General features: G+C 35.8%; 1 protein-coding gene across 2 annotated transcripts in view; it reads left to right on the top strand.

Moving 5' to 3' along the window:
* SHPRH (SNF2 histone linker PHD RING helicase) overlaps window positions 1–25,265 on the top strand; it is a 46,473-nt gene extending 21,208 nt beyond the window's left edge. For both annotated transcript variants that reach the window (XM_038132234.1, XM_038132233.1), the window contains exons 13-30: window positions 18–274; window positions 1,594–1,715; window positions 4,196–4,284; window positions 6,059–6,148; window positions 6,712–6,819; window positions 7,315–7,457; window positions 10,285–10,458; window positions 10,774–10,836; window positions 11,889–12,114; window positions 12,226–12,369; window positions 13,636–13,737; window positions 14,576–14,647; window positions 16,373–16,561; window positions 20,027–20,119; window positions 20,662–20,748; window positions 21,190–21,368; window positions 23,270–23,350; window positions 24,568–25,265. In XM_038132234.1, the coding sequence (XP_037988162.1) occupies window positions 18–274; window positions 1,594–1,715; window positions 4,196–4,284; window positions 6,059–6,148; window positions 6,712–6,819; window positions 7,315–7,457; window positions 10,285–10,458; window positions 10,774–10,836; window positions 11,889–12,114; window positions 12,226–12,369; window positions 13,636–13,737; window positions 14,576–14,647; window positions 16,373–16,561; window positions 20,027–20,119; window positions 20,662–20,748; window positions 21,190–21,368; window positions 23,270–23,350; window positions 24,568–24,664 (2,316 nt within the window). In that variant the 3' untranslated portion in view covers window positions 24,665–25,265. The remainder of the gene's footprint in view (window positions 1–17; window positions 275–1,593; window positions 1,716–4,195; window positions 4,285–6,058; window positions 6,149–6,711; window positions 6,820–7,314; window positions 7,458–10,284; window positions 10,459–10,773; window positions 10,837–11,888; window positions 12,115–12,225; window positions 12,370–13,635; window positions 13,738–14,575; window positions 14,648–16,372; window positions 16,562–20,026; window positions 20,120–20,661; window positions 20,749–21,189; window positions 21,369–23,269; window positions 23,351–24,567) is intronic.
* The last annotated feature ends 608 nt before the right edge of the window (window positions 25,266–25,873 follow it).

Genomic DNA, 25,873 nt, shown 5'->3' with positions numbered 1-25,873 from the left:
TTCTTTTTTAATTTCAGATTCAAATCCCCCCTCAGACAGAAAATATACACTGGCTTCACTTCTCTCCTGTGGAGAGACACTTCTATCATCGCCAGCACGAGGTGTGCTGCCAGGATGCATTGGCAAAACTCAGGAAGATTTCAGACTGGACTCTGAAGCTTAGCAGCCTAGATAGAAGGACTGTGACTTCTATTCTATACCCTTTGCTACGGCTCAGGCAGGCCTGCTGTCACCCACAAGCTGTTCGGGGAGAGTTCTTGCCACTACAGAAAAGGTGAATTTCTGTCATTTCTTAAATGGCCTACTTTATCCAAAGCAAAACTCTGATTGTCTCCAGCAGTGCAAGTTCTTGTACAGTCCTCAAATAAGCCTAATTTAAGCTTCTTTAGTTAAATGTGTGACTATGGCACACCAGGGTAATCTGACCTCAGAAGCTGAACAGTCACAGTGGGTTCATTAGTGTAATTCTTGTGTTAAAGAACATAGTACTGAAGGCATTTGATTCTCCAGTGGCATTCTAACCTTACTATGACTGAAGTGTTGCAGGTAATAGATTGAGCATGAAACAAACCAGATTCTTTTTTTTGTTTTAAAATAAGCCCACTGGTTTTTTGTCGTCTCTTAGAAAGATCACATTCATGAATAGAGCAATGAAAGAATTGAATCAACAGAATTCAATAATTCTTTAGTTCAAAGAAAATGTTAATGTGAGGTTGCAGAATTTGTAAATATAGATCCAGACTTGAAAGCTGTACAAATGCTCTTTTATTTGCATGCTTTCAAGATCATCTTCCCCCACAAGCTCTTTGCAAGTACCATTTTGGTCTCAGCTTTTGTTGGACCAAAAAAAAAAAAACCATGTTGCCAGTCCTGTTGTGAAATGTAGCTGCTACCTCTTCAGTCAGTTAGAAGGAGGTTTGGAAAGAGCAGGCTGTTTCAATTCCCATCTCTCAGAGTGGTGTCTATGTTTCTTTTTTAAGTTACAGGTAGGGAAGAACTTCAACTTTTAGCACTGCCAGTGTTATTGCTACTGTTTCCTATTCCATCCTTTCTATTGAGTCTCTTTCAATCCTTGATAGAAGTTTTGTGTCCTTCTCCTTGCTCTTTGTTATACAGGGTTCTTGCAGTGCCTTAGCAGCTGAAGCTGACTTTGCACCTACTTGAGCAGAGACCAATAGTTAGACACTGTGCTATCAAATTTGTATTGAGTGTAGTCTGTCATAACTGTTTTTATCCAACCAGCTTTTGACAAAACGAGCTCTATTTTGCTCGTTTGCAGTTCACCACTAACAGAAGGAGAACAATATTTTGTCCCATGAAGGATTATTCTACCAAGTTCAAATTTTCTTCTTGCTTTTTATTTCTTTGTGTTCCAGCAGATGTCAACCTCTGGACACACTTAAGTTAGGGTGAGGCTCTAGCAGGAAGAAAACCTGACAGCTAGAGGTTTTTTAATAAGTAAAGAAATCTCAAAAAAACATTTGCAATATGTTGGCTGCATGTACTGATCTGCTATGCTGCTCAGCATAACCCTCTTACTTTTCTAGTACGGTGATTTTGTTTCAAATTCAAGCCATTTGGTCTCCTTTTCAGCACCATGACCATGGAGGAGCTGTTGGCATCTTTGCAAAAGAAGTGTCGAACAGAGTGTGAAGAAGCTCACCGACAGTTGGTGTGTGCTCTTAATGGCTTAGCTGGTATCCATATCATTAAAGGTAAGAACAAAGGGCTGTAGCATTTTCTTTACTCTTTTCAGTACAGGAGTAAAGGATATGCTCCATCTCTGTGTACTGGGAGGTTAAAAGAAGTCATACTGGTGTAATTGTACTTGCTTTTGTTTTGTCAGTACTGCTTTCTGGGCTTCCCTTGTGCCCCCACCATACAAATTGCTATGCTGACTGCTAAGATTCCTTTTGCTGCTCCTGCTAGACAGCTCTGTCAATATCAATTTTGTCTGAATTACAAGGCAAAAAAAGCTTTGAATGAGAAACAAAAATAATTATATGAATCTTGAGTGTCCCACAAAACAAAAATAAATTAAAATTACTCCTTTATGAATGTGTAAAAATGTCACTTTTCCAAGTTCTTCTAAAGTTGACATGCTGTTTGAATTTTTCCAGCTCATGTCATAGTCTTCTTTCAAAGAGAACAGGCAAACTGCCTTTTCTCTTACTCGCCTCGCAGGATTATATTCAGATTCTTTAATCTGTTTTTTAGGAGGTTTGAAATACTTTGTTACAATTGCAGCATGGAGATAAGTGTTTCTGATACAGTTAAGTGCTTAAAAAAAGTTACATACAGATGTAATGTTTCTAAAATGCACAAGCAGCAAAAATTATGTTTGGCCTATTTTGAAAACCAGATTGATAAAAATTTTGTCTGATGAGAAACAAAAGCAGGACAAAAGAGATAGAGTTCTGGTCTGTAACTCCTCCCCCAGTATTACCCTTACACTCAGTATTTTTATCAGGAAGGGGGAAGCACACCTTACATAAAAGTGAGGCCATGAATTTAATCTTAGTATACTTGAAAATTTATAGGTCTATTATTCGTCCAAATTTATTGCTACAGGCAAAGAAAAGAGTAACAATCACAATTACTTGTTTCTAATTGTCCTGCTTTTCTGCTCACCTTTCTACTTAGGCTCATCTGGACCCTGAGGTCAAGGGTTTGGTAGATGTAGTGGCGGTGCAATCGCCAGTTGTCACTACCTTCATCAGTAGGAATAAGATTTTTGTGTTGATAGTTTCTTCCTCACACAGGAGTCCAGTGAGGGTCATTTTTATGTTTGCTAGCATGTTTGCATCTTTCTCTTTCTTCATTGGTCTGCAGCTCCACGAAAACGCCGGATTTAGTGGACATGATGCCTTTTATGAATGTTACATACTCTTTCTTTGTTCTCTTTGTTGCCCCTAAAACCAGTTTTGTCCAGCTCTAAGTCCGCATTTCTTTGACTGTGGGTGAGTTGTTTATAGCCATGGCTTTCTTATTCACTGCCAAGCCTGTGCACCATCTCTTAGCATCCCATGGCTGTACTTTACACTGCATCCTATATCTTTACTTGTCAATAGCCTTTGCTATTGTTACTAGGCCTATATTTCCCTACACTACATCATTGTGGTAGTTGTAAATATCTCATTTTACATGGAATAACTGCTTGTTACTGCTGTCTATATAAAGCTATCTTTGTACCACACAAAGATAAACAAAAGTTTAAAAATGTACTAAAAATTAGCCATAGACACCTAGTGAATTACAGAAATTGCTATCACAGCTAAGCTAAGTAAAAGATTCAGGCAGGTCAAGAAAAATTCAAGGGACGCCTGACAAGCTTCAAACTAGCAAATTCAGCACATAGCTTTTGGCCAGTTTCTAGTAATTGCAATCCTCTATTCCTACACCCTTACAAATGCAACTCTTTCAATGTAAGAGGCAGCAAATCTTGTTGACATAGAATTGTTACACTTCCATATAGATAGGATGGTGGTTTTTGTCTTACTCTCTCATCTGTCTTTATGCATTTCTTTTCTCTGTACTTCTCCATGTTTTAAGAGCCTCTAAGAGTATTACTGGCTAAGTAAATTTCCATCAGTTGAGAAAAGCAAATTAAGATGGATTTATTTTTTCACTGCTTTTACATACACAACTTCAATTTTGTATTTCTTTTTAATTGATATAAGCGTTTTTCTGAGGAGTGATTGTGATCCTGGCGGCTTACATCAGTAGTTATGCTCCCTGCATGTACCTAATCATTTCTGCATTTCTGAAGTATGACACAACTTTCATGGTTTTCACTGGGAGAGTGAATAATGCATTTGCAGTGCAAATTTAGCAATGCATCACTGCAGTGAGTTGTAGATGATTTTTTTAAGTGCAACATGAGATTTTTTTTTATTATTTATGGAGCCATTAATTTTAAGATTAAGAGGTTTACAGATCTTACAGTCACAAAAGATATTTAATTTTAAAACTGCATTAGTCTTTGTAGAATATCATATTCTGTCTTTTACCAGTTTTTTTGGGGGGGAGGAATGACTAGAAAAGAATTTCTTGAAGACAGGCACTTAATATAGAGACTTTCTGAGACCATCTTAGTATGTTACAAGTAATGTAACACTTGTAAGGTCATAGCTGTTTGTATATTTAAAAACCAACACAATGTGTCTGTGTTTTTGCTACTCTTTTTTTAATTCAGGAGAATATGCATTGGCTGCGGAGCTGTACAGAGAAGTACTAAGATCATCTGAAGAGCACAAAGAAAAGCTCAAAACAGATTCCTTGCAAGTGAGTGAGCATTGAAATGTAAAGAGACGTAGTTAAGAACTGGAATACTTTAGATTTAATTTAACAGGTCAGTCTTCTCTTCATCCCAGTGGTATGCTGAATTACTCTTTCAGCCTGTTGTAATGATAACAATCTTTTGATCACAATCTTTAGATAGGAATCTGTCCCATGACCTTCATGTTTCCTTTTTTCTTTTTTTTATTTGAAAAAAAAAAAAAAAGCTACTGTGTTTGTGCTTGCGAGTTTTCTTGATGTCCCTGAAGCAGTGTATGATCTCCACCTGCTGTTCTGCAGTACAGTTAACAAGCTGAATTCCTAGTCTGGTGCATGTGACTGTGACTGCTCATGTGAAGTGTTATATTACATCCTGCAATTACAGAATGCAGGGTTTGCACTGAGGGTGATATTAATGTGCCAAATGATAGAGAATAATAAAATATTTGCACTGCAGAAGATAAAAGGGCATCAAAACATGGAAAAGAATTGAAGTGCCTTTTCTCATTGGGCATTTCACTTCATGCCTTTTGACTTCTTTTTGAAAATATGAATATAATTTCCTGGTAGAAAAGTCACCATTCTCTAAGTAACATATTTATAGTTCTTCAAGAACTATCAGTTGATAATATTTCAACTGATTGACCAAATTTTCTTCAGCATAATAAGAGATTTAAAATGTTAGTGAACCATAGATAAGTGATCAGTTGTCTGTTTCTTTACTTGCTTCTATGAGCAAATCATTGTTTGATTGTGTTGCATGTGGTCATCTGATGTCTCTGTTGTGCTTCTTTGATTCCTCCTTTTCCTTTGTGACTTCCTGGTGGCTTTTTTGGCCTAGCATACATGTGTTAGCATAAACTTGTTAAGCTGTGCATAGGTTGTTAATTAAATTGTTCTATTGGATTGTACAGTCCAATTAAATTTCCTTTTCCTCCCTTGAAATATATGCTGACTAATATTGCCTTAGTGTAATAAAATTTTACTTCTGTTAAGTCTTCTCAGTTGTGTAGGATTAGCTCTTTGGGATAATGGCAAATCACTGCTGGCCAGTCCTCTTGAGTGACTGAGATTGTAATAGGGCAGAGGTGAAGAGAGTCCAGGATGTGAGAAGGGCACAAGTTTATGATAGTGGAGGTTATTAGTATGAGTTTGTGGGAGCTGGGCAGGAAGCATAATATTATTGGTCTGGTTTGAGAAACAAAGGGTGAAGCCAGAGAAGAGGAGCAGAGTTTCCTTATAGTAATAATCAAATTTATTTTCCCTAAAAGTATACCAAAAGGCAATGTGTTTTTCAATATCTTTTATTTCAGAGAAATGAAAAATATGAAAAATTATTATAGCTCTTGGTATCTGGTCTTTTCCTTACACTTTATTTTGCTTTAGATAGGCTAAATGAATTGTTTCCTCAGAATACTCCAAAAGACACCAAAGAAAGTGCTCTGAGATAATTTGTTTTTCATAATAGGCAAGGGCTGGTTTAATTAGGAGGATGAGTATGGCACAGGATCTGATGAACTGGTATCACACTTGCCTGCTGATTGGCTTTTGAGATGTTAAAGAAGGTCTTTTTAATATTTCATTTCCTAGCTCAGTAAAATGTGGAAAGGAATCTTTCTTTTCTTTATAAGATGCTTCCAGATTAGCAGAGAAAGACAAAACTGATTTTAAATTCAAGCTAATTCCTTGCTGTAAGCTTTCATTGCTCTTCAGATCTTTCCTGTCATGGATGTTCCAATGGATTTTTTTCATGCTTGCTCTTGACTTTGTGTATATTTAGAGACTTCATTCTACACATAATTTGATGGAATTGTTGGCAAAGCACCCAGGAATTCCCCCGACATTGCGTGATAGCCGACTTGCAGAAGAGGTAAACATCTTTTGTTTTTACATAAATATTGTAGAGCACATTTTTATTTTTTGTCCCCTCAGCATTTTCACTAATAAAAGAAACAACAATTCTTTTCATTTCAAAAGACATAGCTTTTTTGAGTTAACTTACATACATAAGCCTTTCTTGTTATTTTATGAGTATATTTTATGAGTAAGTTCAATTGTCCTGTTCTCAGCCTGTTCTGGGATCTTTTTGTTGTTTGCTTATTCAACACAGATAAGTAGAAATACTGAGTTATATTCCAGTTCCCTTTTGTAATACATTGTATTCCTATTGTGTTGTTTGGGCTTACCCAAAAGTAAAGTTGCACAGTTAGCATCTTTATAGTAATTTGTCTTCTCACATGTTTTTTGTGGCTTACTAATAAATGCTGGATTCTAGAGGAAAAAAAAATTGCTAAATATTGCTTACAAATCAAGGTGGGTAGGACATAGATAGGTAACCACTTAAAAGTACTATGGTAGTTGGGGAGTTTTTATGTTTGCAGTATCCCTCACAGATATGATTTGTGCATAGTTTAAACTCTTATTTCCATACAGGCAGAACAACTCCGACAGCATTATATGAGTAAATCCAATGCAGAAGTTGCAGAAGCCCATCAGGCCTTACAGCCAGTTCTTCAAACCATTCGGGAACTTCAGAGAAAGGCAGGTACCTCTTAAATGTTTTCTCTCTGACTTTTGGCATTTTTAAAGAATATTGTTTTCATCTTTTTGTCCAGAGCTCTAGCTGTTTATCTTCTTTCACCTGTTAAAATTACAAGCTCACTTCAGCGTTGCTCTCTTAATTTCACAGGGAACTTTGCTTTCTCTTAAATGATCTCTATCTCCTTTTGAGAGAGAGAGAAGGAAGAAACTTTGAGATCACAGTATCTCTGTGTGGCTGTTCTGTGTAGATAGCCTTGATGAATCTGATTCTACTGAAGGAATAAGGTGTGGAGAATATAGACAGTTTCTTAGGCATGTATTTACACATCAACAGAAGACAGGATATTTTTTAATCACGCTCTTGTCCTCCACTTTTCATGAATATAGCCAGTCTGTGTTTGACTGTGGCCTAAAGATCAGCATACGCCTCTGCTGCAATGAGTAAATTGGTTTTCTGTTCAAAATTCAAGGATAAATCTCCTGTTTTTCATACAGATACATTCAGGTTCTCCTTGGTGGTTGGATGTCATCCAGACAGCAATACAGTATGCCATTGATGAGGAGCTTGTTCAACGTGTGCAAAACGAAATAACCTGCAACTACAAACAGGAGACAAGTAAACTCTCCATGGCAGAGAAGTAAGAGAATAACTGAAATAGGCTGTTAAATACAGGAAAATCTACTCAGGTCTTCTTACTCGTTCGTGCTAGCTGTTGCAATTAGATAGCAGACATTTTTGCTTCAGAGCATCTGGACAGCAATTATGTTTCAAAACCAGTCCCTGAAAATGCACAACTAGATAGAAGACCTGGAAAGAAAAGCAGGAAAATTACTGTTTTCTCTTAGATAAGCATTCTTTGAAATGTTCTTCTGCTTTATCTACTGTGGTTTTATAGTCTTCTATACTCATGAAACTGGTGAGTAAGAAGAATTCAGAGTTTATTACATTAAAATTGAGTAACCTGTAAAAGAAATTGGCTTGCTTAAATGGAAAGTAGACAGACAATATCAGAAAATCCTTTTGTAACACCATAAAATAGCATCACTCTTTTTCTGAGCAAAAAATTTGAAGTTGGTTTCATGTTCAAGACAACAGTATACCATTTCTTTTTGGGTACAATTACAGAGTAATGAATTCAGAAGGGACATTCAGAGGTCACTTAAATCAACCCCATCTTAAGATACAGAACCATGCTTGTTCAATCCAGTAAAGCTGCACAGGAATTTAACCTGTTAAGTACCTCCAAGGAGGGAGATTCAATAGTCTCTGTGTGAAGCCTGTTCCAGTATTTGGCCCACTTGGTGGAACAAAAAGTTATTAAAAAATTAAAATTATTTTACCTAGTTAATATTTCCTGTGTTCGATCATGTGTACATTGTCTCTTGTTCTTTTGCCAGGTGCCTTTGACAAAAGTTTGACTCAGTCTTCTTGGTATGTTCCAGTTAGATAAATGTAGAAAGCAATAAGGTCTCCCCTTAATTTTAGGATTGAATAGACTCTTTTCACCTAACCCCCTCTTGTACATTCTGGATGAAGTACATTCTGTCTGTAAGTTCATCACAGAAAAGGGAGACATAGGAAGGACAGTGCTCTGGTGGTTTAACTTCAGGCAATTTTCTCAGATACATGAACTTACGCTTTTAAATACAATCTTTCTGAATAATGTTTTAGTCAAATACATTTTTATTATATTTATGAAATACATAAACATATGTATATACGTCTTTGTACAAGTTTATAAAATATGTATAAATTTAAATACTTAAGATACACATATTTTAATTCCATGTATAAAGATGTATCCTCCACACTGACTATTCTGCCATCACGATTCCAAAAGGTTGAAATTTCTTCTTGATGGAAGTAAATATAGCTTTTATTTTCAGTACTTAACATAATTCTATTGAATAATCTAAATAAAGACACAAAAGTTAACCTCTTTTTTCTTCAGCACAAGAGGAAATGTGCACAAACTGAAATACAAGATATTCCCTCTGAACATCAGGGAATGCTTTTTTACTGTGAGGTTGACTGAACACTGGAACAGGTAGCCCAGAGATGTTGTGGGGTCTCCATCCTTGAAATACTCAAAAGTTGTCTGGGCATGGTCTTGGGAAACCAGCTCTAGGTGACCCTACTTGAGGGAGAGCATTTGAGCAAGACAGCTCCCTGAGGCCCCTTCCAACCCCAGCCAGTCTCATGGTTCTTTGAGAATGATAGCATCACATTCTGGTCAAAATAAATATGGGGAAAGGATTGTTTGCATGTTCCTGCAAAATTATTATGCCTATCCATCCATCTGTATGTTAACTTGTGTCACACTGATTTTTTTTTTCCCTGATTGAAATGAGGTATTTAGAAAGTATCTTCTTAAATTGCTGCTTACAGATTGTATAACTTTGGAAAAGCTGTGACTAAATTTTCTTTTACAACACAGGGATAAAACTTACTTCCTTTTCAGTTTATTTTAGCATATGAGATAAAACTTAAAAAACAGTGTTGTATCAAGTTCTGCTGGTCAATGGTGGAAGCGACAAGTACTCTGAATTAAGTACTGGATATGATTAATCCATGGTATAGTGAGGGAGATTTTTATAAAGCTGCTATTTTTTGGCAATTGACATTAACAGCAGACTTGTGGTTGCAATTTATGTCTATTTTCAGACTACCTGGTTAGGCAAACTTTTTTTATGTTATTTTAAAATGCATATTACTGAAGTAGGTAATATTGAATGCTAAGCTTTAGTAGTGTTAAACCTGTGCTTTGCTCTCTGCACTGTACAAAACGTATGTTTTGGATCAAACTTTCCATATTGTGTAGAGCCACAGTCTTGTACATCAATGTCAGACCTTGTAGGAATGGTGCACTTTCTTTCAGCAAGAGACTTCTGCTCTCAGTAAAAACATAATGGGGGAAGTGCTTAACTTGTGTTCCTGTTTGTGTTCATTACTGCAGCACCCCTCCAATCACAGAAGACAGCTAGGTTTTAGGAGAATAGTTTACTGTTATGTCCATTTAATAAATTTTACTTTGAAAGCTAACTTTCTGAATGAAGTGTATTTTTGTGATGTGTGCATGTGTCTGTTGTGAATTGCACAGGTGCATTGAAAATCATTTTGTTGGCCAGCAGACACAAGTAAGACTGTATGTACAGTGGTTTCCATTTAATAGATCTGCATTGTGGACCAGAATGTTGCAGGTTGGTGTTCACTACTGGTATTTGGCCACAACTCTCAAGTCTTGGAAAAAGTCTTTCTAAAGATACCAGGCATTAGCTCTGGGGATACACTGGGGTGATTTCTGACAGCACTGCATGCAGCAGGAATAAGCATTTGCTTGTGGTACCAACTTTGTATGTTGTCCTAGACTGCTATTTAGCTACTTCTCTTCTACTTTAAAATAATGAATCAAGTTTGGATTTTGTCTCTTGGTGTACAGTAATTTCCCTTTTTCTTTAAATCAGATTCCGTGACTGCAGAGGCCTTCAATACCTACTCACAACCCAGCTGGATGAAGTGAAAAAGTTCCAGAAGATTGTAAGAGAAGCAGTGAAGAACTTAGAAGGGCCTCCTTCTAAGCAGGTTATTGAGGCTGCCACTATCTGCCATTTGCGACCTGTTAGACTGCCACTTAACAAGTAGGTCTTGAAAACAGAAAATATACCTCAAATGTGTATTTCTAAATTTTCCTTTATTTGAAATAACATACTGAAGCCTTTATTCTGTACTTAGAAACTGTATATACACAGATATCACAGATCTATTTGTTAGAATCATGACCTTTGGTTTTGTTTTTATAAAATCTTCTGGTGTCAGCTATATTAGTGTACGTATGACTGTTATTTTGTTCTTTTTTAAGAATTTTGTGTAGTTTCTATGTTGGAATAGGGACTTATGACAATTTGGTTTCTGATGAAATTGACTGCCTCTGTTTTCAATTTTCTGTATTGCAGCTGTGTCTTTTGTAAGGCTGACGAATTGTTCACAGAATATGAGTCAAAGCTCTTTATGCATAGGTAAGTTCATAGCTTTATAAATTTTTCACTGTTAGAAAAAGTGAAAGTTGGATTGGTTTATGTTGTCTGAAATAAGTTTATGACCAAATGACAGAGATTTCTTGCTGATGGCTTTGATAGCAGTTCTATTAGGTTTAATTTTCTATGTAAATTTCCTTTGAAGAAAGGGTGTCCAAGGAATGAATACATGCCACTTTCTCACAAGCCACTATAGTATGACCATACATCTGAAATGAAGTGGTGACATATTCAAAAAGCATGTGTATAAATACAAGTATGCTAATTTGGCACATACTCCTATTTGTGCAAATATTTATTTGCAGTCCAGCTGCAAGTGTTATAATACCACCCTCATTCGATGTTACAGTGAGAGAAGAGAAATCAGACAGGATGAAGCTGAAAGAAGGGTGACACCAGCACGGGGTGTCAGAGAAGTGCACATAGTGGGCAGTACTGAAAGGCAGAAATTACAGCTCTCTGCATGCTTTCTTTTGGACCTTTCTCTCTCATATATCTCACAATGTCAAAACTGGATTGAAAAGTCTTGAGGTTACTGAAAAAACATTTTGAGAAGTCTTTACCAGTGGGAGTTCTATTGCTTCATGACTGCTGGAATCAGGAAGAATGGATTATTTTAAAATTGGCATTACTTTTCAAGGAGAGAACTGGGAAGCTGTACTGTTCTTTCACAGTGCAATACACAGCAAATTTTGCATCCGAGTTTAACTGTAATTCTTGTTTATATAAAAAGTCAGAATTGAATTTTTTTTTATGAATGTGACATTAATAACTACTGAAAGATGTTTTAGATGTGTAAGCCTTTACAAAAGCTATAGATGATTTGGGGCTGACACAATGGCCTGAGGATTGGTACCAAGGTCACTGTGTTCAAAGCAAGCTTTTGATTAGGTAATAAAACAGCTGTTTATATTTTCTTGGTTTGCATTATCCTTTAATCATATATAAGAAGGCTGAAATAGATGATGAATAAGTACAGCTGGATGTGGAAGTACAAAATCGGTGCTAAGTGCTGTGTTTGGTTTGTTTTGAAGTGTTAAAGGCCAAATGGCAATATTTGAGGAGATGATAGAAGACCAAGAAGGGCTTGTCGATGACCGTTTGCCCACCACAAGCAGAGGGCTCTGGGCAACCAGTGAAACTGAGCGTGCTTTGAAAGCTCTTCTTTCCTTTGCCAAAGCTCACCGAATGGATGCTAGGCTAACTGAAGAAGGGAGTGCATTCCTGGAACTCTTTGAAGCATGGAAAAAGGAATATAAGGTACAGTAAATTACAGGGTGATCAAACATTTCATTTTACGTGGTATGGCAGAGTCATGGAAGTGTAACTGAGTTCAGTTCTGCTGTTCACTTGCTGGGGTTTTTCTTGCAGTTACTTCATGAGTATTGGATGGTGCTTAGGGATCACGTGTCTGCTATTGATGAACTGGCAATGGCGACTGAGCGGCTGAGAGTGCGGCACCCTGATGAGCCAAAACCAAACCCACCAGTGCTCCACATTATAGAGCCACATGAGGTAGGGTACTGGGCAGGAAAGAGTGGTTTCTTTTTGAAGGAACCTACCTCCTACAAAAATAAAATCTGCATCTGGATCTATGTATAATATCTATAATGTGTCTTTGTTTTCATTTCAGACAGGCTTGGCAGAATTTAGAATTCTTACCTATTTCTACATTAAGTACATGGGCCATTTTGAGCTAGTAACTGTTACTCTGATATATTTTTGTTAGCCTTCTGACAGAGTGGCATGTTTCCAAGAGACTGCTGTCCTTTCAGCAGCAGCAACTTCTTTTCTTCTACAATTGCCCAGTTTTCTAAGCTGGGTGGAAAATTAAGTTGACCTGATTCCTTAACCCATATTGATACTTTTCACAAATGCCTATATAAAACAGAAATAAGCACATCAAAGAAAAATCTTTCTTTCAGTATTTTGAAATTTCTGAGCTACTCCTGACTCTGTTTATGATGATAGAGAAAATGCTGGGTTGATTTAACCTCTTAAATTTTTTCTGCACCAATAGTAGTGTATTTTCTTTAGACGCATTTTGTGCTTTTTCTTTTTTGTGAGCTTGAGTTAGATAAAATTGTTTCTTTCTATAAGGAAATAAATTTCATCTCTGTATTAAAACAATTTTTAAAAAGGAGCACTTTGCTTAACAAATGCCTAATAAGATCTTAAGATTTATGCATGTATATGCAGCCATAAAAGAAACACCCATTTCTTTGGCTTTCATCCTTCAGGTGCCTGCCTCTTCTGCAGTATTAAACTTCTCTGCTATCAGCTGTAATTAATTTAAAAAAAGTCAGCTTGATGTTTCTGTCTTTGTATAGGTTAAATCAAAAGTGGAAATTTCTAAGAAAGATAAAGAAAATAATTCTCTTACGCATTGTTTTTGGAGCCCGCAGTTAATTCTGGTATATATCTACACAATTGTAAGAAAAGAGATGATAAATTGAAGGAACTTCAAAAGAAACTTCTGAAAATTCGGGTTATTTTAATTTAATTTTGTTTCTGTAAAGAACCAGTAATGTAAGTAAAACAATAAAAAGCAATTTTGCATCTCAGCCCATTCATGGTGCTGTGTTCATACTGGGTACAGGAAAGGAATAGATAATCAATTTTGCTTGAGGAGAAGCACATCTTAAATTTCCAGCGTGAGCTGTTTTTCTATCTGTCACCCGTAAATTACTCAGCTGAATTTCACAAAAAATAATTTAGGCCTTATTGTAAAACTTAACTTTTTTTTCCCTTTTTAACACATATTTAATGTTGTTTGCATAGGTAGAGCAAAATCGAGTGAAACTTCTGAATGACAAGGCAGTTGCCAAATCACAGCTTCAAAAGAAATTAGGACAACTTCTGTACCTCACTAATCTGGAGAAAGTAAGATTAATGGTTCCTTGGTCTTTACCTAAGTGATGTACTCTGTTTACCTGTGTAAGGGAAGAAATCTACCATTATTTTTATTTTAAACTTCCATCTTAAAGAAATTGTATTTTCTGTGAAGATTCATTACATTTTAAAATTCAGTGTGCTGTTCTTTGTGTTACTGTGTGCTCATAAAATTATTTATTGCATTATGTATTTTAGCTACCTGTTTAATTACATACTTATTAAACTATAAACTAGTTTCAGATGTGTAAAGTTTTTATTAAAACTAGCTGGGCCATGTTAAGTCTTACAAAATTATGTCCGTCTCTGTATACCTTTGGTATTTTACTAAGAGCTTACCTGAAACAGAAGGATAATAATGTCTGGAGTTTAAGTGAGTGTTAAAAAAAAAAAAAAGCAAAACAGACAACCTACACGTATGATATGTTGTTTTAATCATAATGTTTGAGTAAGTGCATTTATGTTAAAGTAAGCAAGTAAGCATAGTTAAGCAAAATTTTTGCAAGCATGTGAAGCTGATAGAAAATATGTGGAGTTTCTTGTTTGCAGCTTGTATTTTACCAGGATTTTTCAGAGCTGTTATAGAGCTGCAGATGCCATCAGAAAGACTGCAGAATGAAAATTGCTCCTTTTGTTTACCATAAGTGACATGTTTCTTAACTCCACAAGATGGACTTGAGTACATGGATATGTTTTTACTTTGCTCAGACAGTATTTTGGCTTAATTTGCTTTCTTTTAAGGACTTCATTATTCATTTTTTTCTAGAAGCTTGTTTTAAATATAGAATAACAAAACACAAAGCTTGTATTTTTTTTTCCTAATTTATAGTCTCAGGACAAAACTACTGGAGGAGTTAACCCAGAACCATGTCCAATCTGTGCACGTCAACTGGGAAGACAGGTAAGATACTTATTCAGCAGGTTTTACTTTTAGAACATCTTTAGCTGGAGCTGAGCCAGTCATGTGTCAAATTGTCAAGATCTGTTTTTAAATGAATGTTGTATTGAAACAGGGAAAATGAGCTGTACCAGCCAGCCCCTCCCCTGAAATAACATCTTTCTCAGATGCAAGCTCCTCTACTTCTTTTAGCTTTTGACAGCTGCTTAAGTGTTCCAAAATGTGGGTTCATGATTGTTTTATAACTCTGAAGTTATACTTTTAGCAGAAAGATTTATTTCCCATTTATAAGCTAACAGAAAGAAGAAGTAGGTAAACTTCCATTGTATACTATTGTATTTTACTGTAATTGTTCTTATTGATAGTATTTTTTTATTCTAAATAAAAGGATATTACATATGCAGACAGTAGCAAAATCCAATAGAATGAATACTGGCAATGTGAATTTCTTTCCCTGCTGAAGTGCAGGAGTTGAAATTCAAGTGAGACTTAATCTATATCATAAAGTACAAAGCCATAGTTTAAACTTGACTTACCATGCATTAGGGAAAAACATAAAAGGACTCATTATGGTAAAACTAAATTGTCTCTTTCCTATAGGGTAGCTACTTTAAGGAGGTTTAGCTTCTCTTTGCATTATAGACATATGTAAGCATGAACTGCTGTCCTGCCATCTTTCCAAAATCCCCTCTGTGCTCTTTTTCCAAGAGTAATACAGGTTTTTACAGAGAACAGCTGTTAGTCCTGTTAATTGCTATTATTCTTTATCTCAGAGCTGGTAGAGCTCACTGAAAGGGAAAATCATCTCTTTCTTTATCTTTTCTTAACAGCAAGACTGCTTCTTTAGATGATAGCAGCTTTCATGTTGCAAAGAACTTTTAAAATACTTCTCATTCTGTTTCTGCACAATTGAAAAAACCTTACAAAGCCTAAAAGACCTGCTTGATAACCAGTGGTTTAGTCAATCCCTTCGCTACTTGGTCCCATGAAAACTTCTACTTTTTCCTCCTGGAATGGCCTAAAGAACAGGCTAGTACAGCAAAAGATATTATTTTGAATTTCAAAACTACTAGTCTACAAATTGCTTCTCTGTGATGGAAGGTTCCAACTGACATGTCGATGCTCTAGGCTCACAAGGGGAGAACAGCTTCTGCAATGCAATCTTTTTTCACATACATTCTGTCAAAAAGAGATTAAGACACTGTATAAAGTCTTTTTTCTTAAGTCCAAAGATGCTGCCTTGGACTTACCAGTAGGGAAAATTTAAAGCATTTTTTCTATCACTTATTAAAGAAGACCAGTCTAATAGGAATGCACAGATAAAGAATTGTAGGGAAGGCAAATAAAAACGCTTTTGTAATTTTTAAAAAGTATGTAAATCCTTAATCTGTGTTTACATATAAGGCATTAAGAATCATCTTTCATAGAAATGGAAGATTGTGATGTGTTTCCTGAAGTTCAAAACTGAGAAAATGCAAACAATGAACAATAAATTCAGAGGCTTCCTTTAGATCATTAATGCCTCTATGCTGGAAAACTTTAAAATTCAGGCTTTTTAGCAGCTGGAGCTCAACAATTGTAAAATTCTTCTTTAGTCTGATGAATATAATGAAAATAATGTAATTTCTCTAAGAAAATACAATTTATCATAGATCAGTACACTGTTTTTCTTTTGCACTGGCCCAAAACTGAAGCTGTGTTGTGTTGGGTTTTTTGTTTCCTGCACAGTGGGCAGTGCTGACCTGTGGGCACTGTTTCTGTAATGAGTGCATAGCAATCATCATCCAGCAGTACAGCGTTGGCACCCGCCGCAGCTCAATTAAATGTGCCATCTGCAGGCAGACAACATCCCATAAAGAAATATCTTATGTCTTCACTGCAGAAGCTGCAAATCAGGAGGATGATATTCCTGTAAAGGTGAGTTGTTTGTAGGAGCTCTGTGGCCCAAACTTTCAGCAGTGCATATTTGTTGTGTTTTGTAGCATGCTGCATTTAGGCAGACAAGTGTACTATGTAGTTTTATAAACAGTTTGTCCTAATGACAAAGCCTCTAGACACAAACATGTAGGTATCCAGTCCTGATTGCACTGTTGGATCTGCTTTTTTTACTAAAGGAGAGTTTTCATTGGGTTGAAGAGACAGCATCTCCATGAGTCTCTAGCAATACTGACACATATCTAGTGTATAGGTACATGTTTGCACTGCATGAGTGTCTTGTAGAATTGTCTTACAGAAACCAAACCCCTGTGTTTAGTGCAATTGTAGAAAAAATAGAGGATTTTGGGCTAAAATGCAAAGATAAAATACATTGATAATACTTTGGTTTAGATGATATTGCTGTCTTTCATTCAAAATATTATTATGATACAGCTGGATTAAAATATGATTGTAATGTTTGTCATAATTTTAATCTGATTAGTGTAATTAAAAATAATAAGTAGTTGTGCTGACAGACTGTCATGATATCTGTGCAAGTCTCCTTGAACCTTGCACAATTTCTCGAGTTGCTATCCTATATTGAAGACAATGCTACCACATTCACACTAGTTATTTCAACCTCCCTGGGCAAATGGAATTCCATTTTATGCGTAGATGATTCCTAACTCAAATTATTTAAGTAGTTGACAGTATGTGGCACCAGGGGGAGTAAATAGGCTGTATTTTTCAAGTGCTGCTTCTTAGAACACAACTTCATGCAGGGCTTTTTACATATTAATTCTATATAGAGTTTAGAGATATCACCCTGTTTCTAACAAAATTTCAAATATGTTTCATAAATTACATTAAAAAATAACCAGAATAACCAAATTTCATAAATAAGACACTGAAAGAACATGTCATCTGCTGTCCTGTGTAAAGAGTTGTAGTGTTTTCTTGAAGTATTTCTGCATCAAAAACTTTGAACAAGCAAAAATAAACCAAAAATATGAATTCTGTGCGAATTTGCTTGAGCAAAGCTTATTCTTAGTTAATGAAAAATTAAAAATGTACAATGTAGCTTCACTGTATTTACTACCTAAACAAGCAACATTGTTAAAAATTTCCACTTCATATTCCTTTAAAGGACAGTCTACAAAGAATAACTAACATACTATGGTTTCTATAGAGTACTGATGTTAAGATCAGTATCTTTCAGAACAGATATTAAAATAGTGTGATTTATTCAGTGTTTATATTTTAATCTGATCTTTCTCAATTCCTCCAGTCTCTTAAAGTATTCACTACCTCTCTTTATTTCTATCTAACTCTGTGTTACTGACACTGACCATCTTAACATAATGCCTTAGATGCAAAAGGACTACTGTAAATGGAAGCATTTTATACTGAGAGAGAGATTACTGGCATCCCTGCATGTTTTGGTTTTGTAAAAGCTTCCTGTGTCTGCTCAGTATTACAATGGATGTTGCCAGCCTGTCATCTGAGACAGAAATTGTTTGTTAGAGGGTAGTTTTGGTTCTAATGTTAACTGTTCCATAATTCATTTGATTTAGCCAATTTCTTTATCAATAGTCATCTGAATATTTAATAAAATGGCAGACTCATGGTGTAGGGGTTGTGAGTAGGATACCATTTTTTAAGACAGACTGAAAAACAAGAGTGTTTCTGTCAGTTTCATCTCTCCATAGAGAACAAAATTGAGATCTTTGTGTGTGCTGTGAGCCAAAGTTTTAGTCACTTGTAAGTTCAATAAGTATAATATAATTTAACATAATATAGACATAGAGATGAAGAACTTTATACAGTTATCTTGTTTAAAAAATAGAGCAAAAATACTGTGACCACTTTGAGCATTGTGCTGTTCTTTTCTGCACCATAGTTCCCCTTACTGATCTTGTACGAAGTCACCTTTGTGACACCTGAGTCACAGGAATCTGAAGGGTGGTAAAATCAACAACAGTGGCTAAAGCTGCTATCTGTTATAGCAGGGGAAAATAGAACCTGTGATAAGGTCTAAAAACAGTGTCTGAGGAAAAGACAGCTAGAACATATTAGCCAGGATTGTGATCACTGAATCAGAGATGAATAGTATTGGAAAAGCCATAAATGACCCTGGAATTATATAGGAAGTCCTAAAAGTTAGTCTTGAATCTCCTAACTGTAGGTGTTCATGATTAGCAGGCAGTAGCCATAGGGCTGCAAGTGTGTCATCTTTTCAGACCTGCCAGCATAAGCATTTCTGATTGTCCATCTGACTGTTTGCAAGCAATCAGTGTCTACCAGGTGCAACAGAAATGACATGAAGAAAGCTGGTTAGTTTCTATGTCTGTGACATTGCAGAGCTGGAATCACTGTGGAGGACCCTGGGTAATAAAATGGTTCTGGTTACTGCAGCCTTTGGTAAAACAGTCTGCAGAAAGTCTTTCACATGTTAGCTGCCCAACATGTGAGTGGTTCCCAGCTTGTGCTGAGACTGCTGACATCCTTCCCAGCCAATTCTGCACGCAGCATGACTTCAGTAAATTTGATCTGTCATTGTAGTGAGCCAACATAGTTAATTCAATGTTCAAAAGACAGGTGCAGACAGAAATAAAACAGTATTTGTCCTGCTGAATCTAGCACAGTTTGAAATGACAATGTGTGTAGTAAGAAAGTAAAGGCTTCTTTAAAAAAGACATGAGGACATAAAATTGCTGTAGTAGAAAGTACATACTGAAGGAGATGGAAAAAGAATTGTACCTCATTGTATCTTCTCGCTGACATAAGGGGAAAGGGAAGAGTACCTAAATCAAAATGGACAAGATATGGAATAAAGTATTGGATTCATTAAGTGCTGAAATACTTCTGAATGCAGAATGGAAAGATGTTTTTATTGCAGTTCACCATCATTTAATAATTAATTATACTTACAATTTTCATACTGTTTTAAATATAATTAACAAGCTTCATAGTACTGAACGTAAGTTTGATGTTGCCAGAATGAGAAACAAAAGCAACATAAATACCATTCAGGTAGGTTTTTTTCTTGGTCCATTTTAAAAAGGTGTGAAGGTAGGGAAATTTTAATGTGCATTTGAGACATTCACTAAAGACTGTGCCGCAAAGTTAAACTGCAGGAGGCCTAATTGGGCACATTTGGTGCCACTGCCCTACGTGGGCCATCTGTTTTGCCTCATGCAGAACTAGAAGGTGTGTCTGCAGGGCACTTCATTCCTCCAAGTGCTGCTCATGCTGGTATACACTCCTGATCCTAATGCAGTGTGTTATAAGGGAGAGGTGAAAGTAGTTCAGTGCTACTTAACCTGCCTTCCTCAAGGCTGATCATTGTTAACTTTGTGTAAGATGTGTAAGAGGCCTGATATAACATCATTTAATAAAGCAATGAATGTGGAAGGAGTTTTTTACTATCCTACTTTACTAATGTGCTTCTTTGACTTTTCAAAGGGAAGTCACTCCACCAAAGTTGAAGCTGTGGTCCGAACACTGAAGAAAATTCAATTTAAAGATCCAGGGGCTAAGTCCTTAGTTTTCTCAACGGTATTAAAAACCATTTTCTGTTTTGTCTTTGCATGTGTGTTTTGAGTTTAAAGCGTTCATAATATTTTCAGAAACTAGTTTAGCTACCAAAATGTTGAATCACTTTGTACAGCCACTTGATTTTTTTGAGGATTTGTAGGGCAGGTCTTGTAACTGGAACAAGAATAATGATCATAGTCAGCAGATGTGAAAGCTTCTTTCTTTAAACGGCAAATTTAGATTTGTATGGAAGCTGTAGAAATTCTAGATAATTTTAAATGTGATATACAGATGTTTTTGATACATTGTAAAACTGTTTTTGCAATGGCTACAAATTTCTTTTATTCAAGTTGATCTTTCTAATTACCTGTCTTACTTAGTTTTATGAAAGATTTGGTTTCTAGCACATTTTTTTTTTAAATTGCAAATCCTAGCAGTTTGAAAAGTTTTGAAATCTACTCTTTGTTAGGGAAGCTAGTTATTATTTTTTAGTTGTCATTGCTGTTTGTAATGTTGAGTTACTTTTATTGTGTTGTGTGGTTTTGTTTTGTTTTTTTTTACAGTGGCAAGATGTGTTGGATATAATTTCAAAAGCTTTGTATGACAACAACATGGTTTTTTCTCAGATCAATGGAATTAGTAAATTTCAGGTACATAAAGGATATTTTTCTTAAATTATTTTCAGTGGGAAAATCACATAGTTCATAGAAGTTAATCTGATCCTTTTTACTTTGTTGCTTCATTTCAGAAACTATAAAAGCAGCACATTTGTATGGCAGAAGTTTTGATCTCCAATTTATTCATTCTAAAAATTATAATCTCAAAAAGTCCTAGTTTAAAACATTTGGAGATAAACAGTACATTCACTTTTGAGAAAGATGCATTGGCATGGAAGTTAAGGATGAGACACACTGATCAGTGTTGCAAGAAGTTCATGCCTTCCTGAGACTGTCATGTATCTGTTCTGGAATGACAGACCTGCAAAGATTGCCAGCAGTATTAGCTGCCATAATTTGTTGAAAATGTAGTCTTCTCCCCCACACACTGCATTGAGTAACTTTTGTCACACTGCTGTGATGTTTGCCTTTTAGGAAAACCTGTCTGCATTTAAATACAATCCCAACATCAATATTTTGCTGCTGCCTCTTCACACTGGTTCCAATGGATTAAACATCATCGAAGCAACTCATGTTCTGCTCGTGGAGCCTATTCTGAATCCTGCACATGAGCTACAGGCCATTGGCAGAGTGCATCGTATTGGCCAAACAAAGTAAGATTTACAGTTGTGTTCAAGGGTTTAGATATGGTCCAGAATAGATCTGAAAAAGTCTTGTTCAGCTGCTGCCATATTATATGTGTGCCATTGATGCCTTAGTTTTTAACTTTGGACTTCTGCTTGCAAAAATGTCCAGAAATGTCTTAGCTTTGTAGGTCCGAGCAACTCATCATTAATGTCATACATGGCTACGTTCAGGCGTGGCCTGAGTTTCCTTGAGAGGCTCTTTCTAACTGGTCATTCTCCGCTCCAGATTAGGAGCTTCATAAATTGTTGGGGCTTTTTTGTTTCCTTGTTTTGGGGCTTTTTTTAGTTGGGGTTTTCTTTTCCAAAAATAAAGTTATAGCACATTCTCATGAGAACTGATAAGTTTATAAATCACAGTTCTGCCCTCACCCCTGTCTTTTTGAAGAAATTAATGAGTTTGCATGTCTCTTGTTTGTTTCAGTGTTGCTCTGACATAGGTAGTATTGAACACTTCAAAAAGGTTTTAGAAAGTATGTCCTCAACATATGAGATGTATGTGTTTTTTCTAAGGTCTTGTAACATAATAAAAAAAAAATTAAAGCCCAGTAAATGAAGAAGAAAAATAGCTGCAGTCAATTCTGGAATAACAATACTATAGAATAATAGTGGGGGTTGTGTTCTGGAAATGAAAGCAAAGAGAGAGGAGGACATGAAGTAGCATGCGTATGAAAGAATGTTTATCAACAGGTGGATATTTGTGTGTTGGTAAAGATTTTGAATTAACTGTGAAGGCATAGAATTATAACTGTGAGGGAAAGATTGATTGCAACAGCCCACTCTGCAATTCTACATGATGCTGGCATGAAAGGTGTGGCAAAAACCTTGCAATAAAACCACCAACAATACATTGTACTTCTTAAGAATTAAGATTTTAGCTAGGCTTATTTTTAAAAAGGTCTGTGTTCCAAGTACACTGAGCATTAGGAAATACTCCTGTTTAGTGTCACTGGTGCAACTATTACCAGTTCAGTTCTTGTTTACTTCTCTTTTTTGGGGGTAGACCTTTGCCTGTGAATCCAAAAGCATTCCCCTTGTATTCTTCTGTGAAATGTTGCCTGTCAGAGTTTCAACCTAAGACCTGAAAACCATCTAAGCATTTTCAAGGGTTCTTACCTTGAAAAAATGTTTATACTGGGGAGCATGGGGTGCTTTTTCATTTTTATCTTTGGATCTGACTTTTTTCCATTTCACTTTTTGGTACGTGTCACTTTTCTAAATTACTGCTTTCTTTTTTGAAATTTTATTTCATAAATGGAATTTTCATTCTGTGGCATGTTTATTGACATTTTGGGTTTTATATTTTACCAGTGTTTACTGACTACAGTTACTGACTTCTGTTTTTAAAAAAATTGTTATATTTTGCTGTCTTCAAAAATAATATGAATAAAACTCTGGGTATTAGGTTTAATTTTTCATCATATTGAGCTCTTGTCTCTTGGAATAATTTGTGACAATGAAGTATGAACATTGTATATAACCAGTGGGCAAAACTCCTTTTTCTTTAGGCTCTGGAGGAATGTTTCTAGCAAGGACAGAGAAAGCAGAACTTTGCCCTGTATCTACATTAGAATTTTAGCTAATACAGCTTACATGCATTTAGTGTGTGATCAGTAAAGTGAAAGTGTGTTTACAGGGAAGCATTAAGCACTCTGAAACATCAGTGGAAGTTACTAATCACTTCTAACATTTATTTCTTAAAAACCAGAAATATTTTCCTCTTTTCAACAATATTTTCAACAATATTTTCTTATATTTTCAACACTTTTAATAGAATTAGTGTGAGACAAAATATAGTTATAAACTTTGGCAGTAACAGTACAACTTCTGCTCACTTATGGTGGCATTTTCTTTTTTTTGAACACATTCAGATCTACGATTGTTCATAGGTTCCTGATAAAAGCAACAATAGAAGAGAGAATGCAGACTATGCTGAAAACTGTAGATAGAAGGTATGTGTTGAATTTTTTTTTAAATGTCATTATTACACTGAAAATGAAAAGGTGATTCTCCACCCTACTTTTATTATGGTTAGGAATGTATATCTTATATATAAATTTTAACTGTTCTTCAAACTGCTTTGACTGGCAAAACAGTTTTAAGACTTCAAAAGTTTTAACCTGGTTCCAGCAACTTGCAGCTTAAGGTAGTTTAATTCTCTGGAAAATAGTCTGGTTATGTTTTGTGTATTTTATTTCATAAAAGCCCAAGTAATAAATTATGTATTATGGTATGATTTATCTTTTCAGTTTACCTATTTTCATTGGTATAAAAACATTGCAATTGATGGAGTAGCACTAAGCCTGCCACTAGAGCAACAATATGTTATAAACTCTTAACACAGGACATGGGTTCTTTCTTTTGTTATTTCATTTTTTTAATCCTACAAACCTCGTCCGACGGTGCTGTGTCACACTTCTTGGTTTCACAGTCCGTGTAAGCATTGCCCAGATGCTGAGTCATACATGAGGCTGGTGTGCAGACACAGAAAGCAGTTCTCACTGTGGTTTATCTTTCCAAAATCTGTAAGCACTGATGGATTGGAGTGGGACCAGAAATGCTATTTACATTCTTTATCCAGATAGTGTAAGAGGTTTGTACCTTTTAACCAGATGGTATACACATGACAAATCTAGGAGGAGGCCTCAGTTTAAGGAAATTTTGCCTGTTGCAGGTAATGAAACTAAAAATTACATGCACATCTTTGGCTGTAGTTATGGAAGATTCCAGTTTTAGCTCTTCAAGAATGATTTATTCTCCTTATCTGTGAAGTAGCACTACTTTTACACATAAAATTTGGATAAATGTACAGTGGTTGAATGATCCCATGAGAGCTAATGTTTTGAAAGTAATATTAAACCTCATGCTTGGAAGCTCAAGTAAATCCCTTAAATGTTAAGAGGTCAAGGTGGATTAGCCCATGTTCTGCTGCCTTTGCAGTGTTTGGTGTTGACCACATTTGGGGACAGAAGATGGACTTCTTATCTTACTTAGAATGTGCAGGAGCAGTAGCTGATGAGTGTGTTTCCTGGACAGAAGGCGTACTTTCCTGCTGAGCTTCAAAGCTGAGCAGGTATTGACTCTGAGCTGTGTGCTCTGTCTTCAGTGCACACAGCTCATTTCTTACACTGATTCTTTCTCTGATACCCACGTGCAATTCTTTCCACAGCCACACGAGCTCTTCCATGAAACAGTCAGAAGCCTCAGTGTTGACAGTGGCAGATTTGGCTGAACTTTTTACAGAGGAAACTGAAGAACTTGAGTAAAAACATTGGTTTGACCTGATGAAATTGACAAGTACCTGACCCAGTAAGCACCAGGATAAAATCCACTCGAGCTGTCATTCCTGTAGACATCATCTAACCTTTGTCCATAAGAGAGCAATTGGAATTTGAGAAGTCTTAATTTTTACTGATTTATGCTTTGGTGATGTTCATAGCAGCACACACTTCTGATGGCACTGGATAAAAGTTGCACTTTGCACATTATACAAAAACATGGATTTTTTTTTTTTTTTCCCAAAGAGAATTTGAGCTGGATGCTGAAACCAAGATCTTGGACCCTTGGTTGAGAGGATTTTTACCATCAGGCTTGATCGGCTATTAGCTCAGTCTGAGAACAAAACTATGTGGGTCATTGGGTGGGAAAGGGAAGCAGAAAAATACAAATCTAATTTTTTTTTATTGTACAAAGAGTTGTTAGAAAGAATGAATGTAAATTAATATTCTTCTAGAAAAGGCTTGTTAGATTTAATGCAGAGTTATTAAATGTCTTATTGTTAACACTTCAAATTACAAATGTTTACTAATAGTTTGGATATTTGTATTAGGCCTTTAGATATTCATAAAGACTTTTGACAGTTAAATATTTCATTGTTAATGCTTACTCACAGCAAAAAGATGATAATTAAATTATGCTTTTTGTATGTGTGTTGGTCTGATGATCAGTTAAAGACTTGAACTTGCTGTACATTTTTTCACTTGAAGCTGTGACTAAGTGCTCTGAAAAAACAGGAAAATAATTTGCTACAGAATTTTCAAAACTTAATTGGTTACTCTGCTGATCACTTCATAATTATTTGGTGTTTCTGTGCATTGTCTCACCCTGATCATTTTTCTAGTTCTTCCCCTTAAAGATGCAACAATTTAAATATACAAAATACACGAAATTATGGTAGGCTGGCTAGTTATTGGATGCCTGGTCTAAGTTAGAAAAAGTGCAGAGAGAAATGGAACTTTTGTGAAGCTTCATCTTTAGATATGCAAGAACACTCTACCCCATCTTTGTTGACAGCTGATAGTTTGGAAAAGAAATCTAAGGTAACTTTCAGACTGCTGAAGGAGGCACGATAAATTTTAAGCCTTTTGACACTGGGTATGGATGTGCATTTATATAACATTAATTTCTGAAGGTATTACAAAAGCAAGCTCAGTTGTGCAGTTGGTGTTAAACACAGTTTTGTATTTAGCAAGTAG

The sequence above is a fragment of the Motacilla alba genome, chromosome 3 (assembly GCF_015832195.1).
Source record: "Motacilla alba alba isolate MOTALB_02 chromosome 3, Motacilla_alba_V1.0_pri, whole genome shotgun sequence".
Classification (NCBI taxonomy): Eukaryota; Metazoa; Chordata; class Aves; order Passeriformes; family Motacillidae; genus Motacilla; species Motacilla alba.
Note: the sequence above shows the minus strand (reverse complement) of the source record. Positions and strands in the feature narration are given on the sequence as shown.